Here is a 2,500-nt window from a genome sequence, read left to right on the forward strand (position 1 = left end):
GAGATTTCCAAGAGCCTGTTGTTTGCCAGTCCCGTTTCTTGATGTAGGCCCTGATTTCGTTGCCTCGATCTGTAAAAAAAAGAATAACGTCATCATGTGTTATAACTATGTTATCTTATAAAATGGTAATTCCCCGTATTTATGTTGATTTTGTCTGTATAAATTACGCTAAATAAGTGATCGTTTGCCTGCTATTTTGTATTCATGGGATGATACACACGCAGGCAAACAAGCAAGCACACATGTGTATACACACACGTGCGTACACGCATACACACAGTCATGGACAGACACATACACACAGACACACACAAAATACACACACACACAGACACACACACACAGACACACACACACCCCCCCACACACACACACACACACACACACACACACACACACGTGCGTACACGCATACACACAGTCATGGACAGACACATACACACAGAAACACACAAAATACATCCCCCCCCCCACACACACACACACACACACACACACACACATTTTACGTTTACTTCGGATTAGACAATGAATCTGCTAGGACACAATCATACAAACGAGGTTGGCATTTTTTAATGAAATAAATGTGTAAATGTCACTGGTGTAACCTCTCAGACAGAAACACTACCCTGCCAGGGCGAGACAAGCACAAAGCAGGGCTGTACCTAGAGTATGAGAAAGGGTGGGGGGGGGGAGGGGGCTTTCAAAACTGAGACAGGGGTACAGAGGCCCCACCCCCACCCCATCAGATGCTGTCGGAATTTAGCCTTTAAAGGGGTAGTTTGGGTCTCTCCTTGAGAATTTTTGTTTACCTCGACTCGATACAATTAGGATGTAATAAAATAACTGTTGGCCTATACATAGGTCTTCTGAAGTGAATGGTGGTATGTGATGTTTTCATGTTCAGATGGCGCACAAACATATTTGATGAAAATGTAAGCCATTATTTTTGTTGTTTTGATGGTTATACGCATATGATTATATGTCTCATCAACAGATATTCCAACAACACATTCATATTTAAAGGAGATTAACGAATTAGATCAAAAGTGAAAAGGAAAAGAAAAAGAGGTGTTGTACGTGAAATGTCAATGTCCTTTGTAGGTCAATTTATGAGGAATATTGTTACAACAGTGGTATTTATTAACAATTTCTACCCACCTATGTTGACCAATTTATTTTTAGCCGAGACCATTATGTGCTACAACAGGTCACTCGGAATTGTAGTAACTGTGTAATAACTGTGTATCAACACGCTGGAATGCAGGCGTTAGATAAATGTTACAGGAAGCGACTAAAGCTAACAGTCTGAGCGGATACTTCCCTACCTGGTCAGATAGAGCCATATGAGTGGGTACGGATATATCCGTACCTGGGAGACAATAAGTTAAACGCCCCACCTGATTTACTTGGCACATTGGAGACAAAAAGGAAAACATAAAAAACAAGAAATTCCTCCGAGGTAGAAAAAACACCCCCGTTGGTCAAAGGGAAATAACCATTCTCACTGCACCCATTCTCACTGCCACCAACTGAGAAGGTTATTTCCCTTTGACCATTAATATGTTTCTGTATAAATCCTTGTAGAATATTAATCCAGCAATAACTCCCTAACCGTGAACAATTAATATCCACAGCCATGTGTGTCTCCTGCCTCCGAACACACACGCTACAGAGCTCGACTCGATGTGCGCAGTTTCGTATAAAAATTATTTTCCAAATTTCCCCACTGTGTTTTATAAAATAATCATATTATGAAAGCACATACATTCTTATCTTAGTTGTTATGTATTCATTGTTAGTAAACATCGGCATTATTCATGTTTTACTTTAAACGCAATCATTGTTATTTATAGATCACAGGCACCTGATGTAAGTAGGTCACACACGTGTAAATGTTGTGCCCAGTCCTTGTTTTTGTTTCTGTTATTATTTTAGTTAGCAGGTCTAGTTGAGCACGTATTAAGTATCATGTACCCACTACTAGTCATTGTGCATTTTAGTTAATGGACTGATGATGTCATTTGTATGGAGTCGACGCACGTGCGAGGATATGTATGTGTGGGAGGGGGGGGGGCGCGGGAGATGGAAGCTTGCTGTATGTTATGTAATGTATATATTGTGTGTGATACGTGGAAATGTGATACTATTTATTTGCATGTATGATACAGGTACAAATGTGATAATTGTAGGCTTATACTAGTGATTACTGTGTGTGATACATGAAATGTGATATGAATGCTGTTTTTATATGTTATACTCTCACTTTCTCCCAAGCGCAAGACAAATTCTTCCATGAAAATTGAAGCCAATAAAAATTGAGTTGAGTTGAGTTGAGTTGAGTTGAGTGTGTTTGACTGGTCCCAATTTTTGTAAGGACCGTCTCAGGAATGTATAGAACCTGTTCACCAAGTTTGGTGACGATCGGTCCGTTCATTCTTGAGATCTATATGCGAACACAAACACACAAACACACAAACAAACAAACAAACAAACAAAC

At 39.8% G+C, this 2,500-nt stretch overlaps 1 protein-coding gene across 1 annotated transcript in view; it reads right to left on the reverse strand.

The window, feature by feature from the left end:
* Positions 1 to 3: 3 nt before the first annotated feature.
* LOC138954779 (neuroendocrine convertase 1-like) overlaps positions 4 to 2,500 on the reverse strand; it is a gene marked incomplete at its 3' end in the record, with an annotated part of 12,115 nt that continues 9,618 nt past the window's right edge. The window contains exon 10 of the mRNA XM_070326548.1: positions 4 to 69. Coding sequence (XP_070182649.1) covers positions 4 to 69 — 66 coding nt within the window. The remainder of the gene's footprint in view (positions 70 to 2,500) is intronic.

Source organism: Littorina saxatilis, unplaced genomic scaffold (assembly GCF_037325665.1).
Source record: "Littorina saxatilis isolate snail1 unplaced genomic scaffold, US_GU_Lsax_2.0 scaffold_2818, whole genome shotgun sequence".
Taxonomy (NCBI): domain Eukaryota; kingdom Metazoa; phylum Mollusca; class Gastropoda; order Littorinimorpha; family Littorinidae; genus Littorina; species Littorina saxatilis.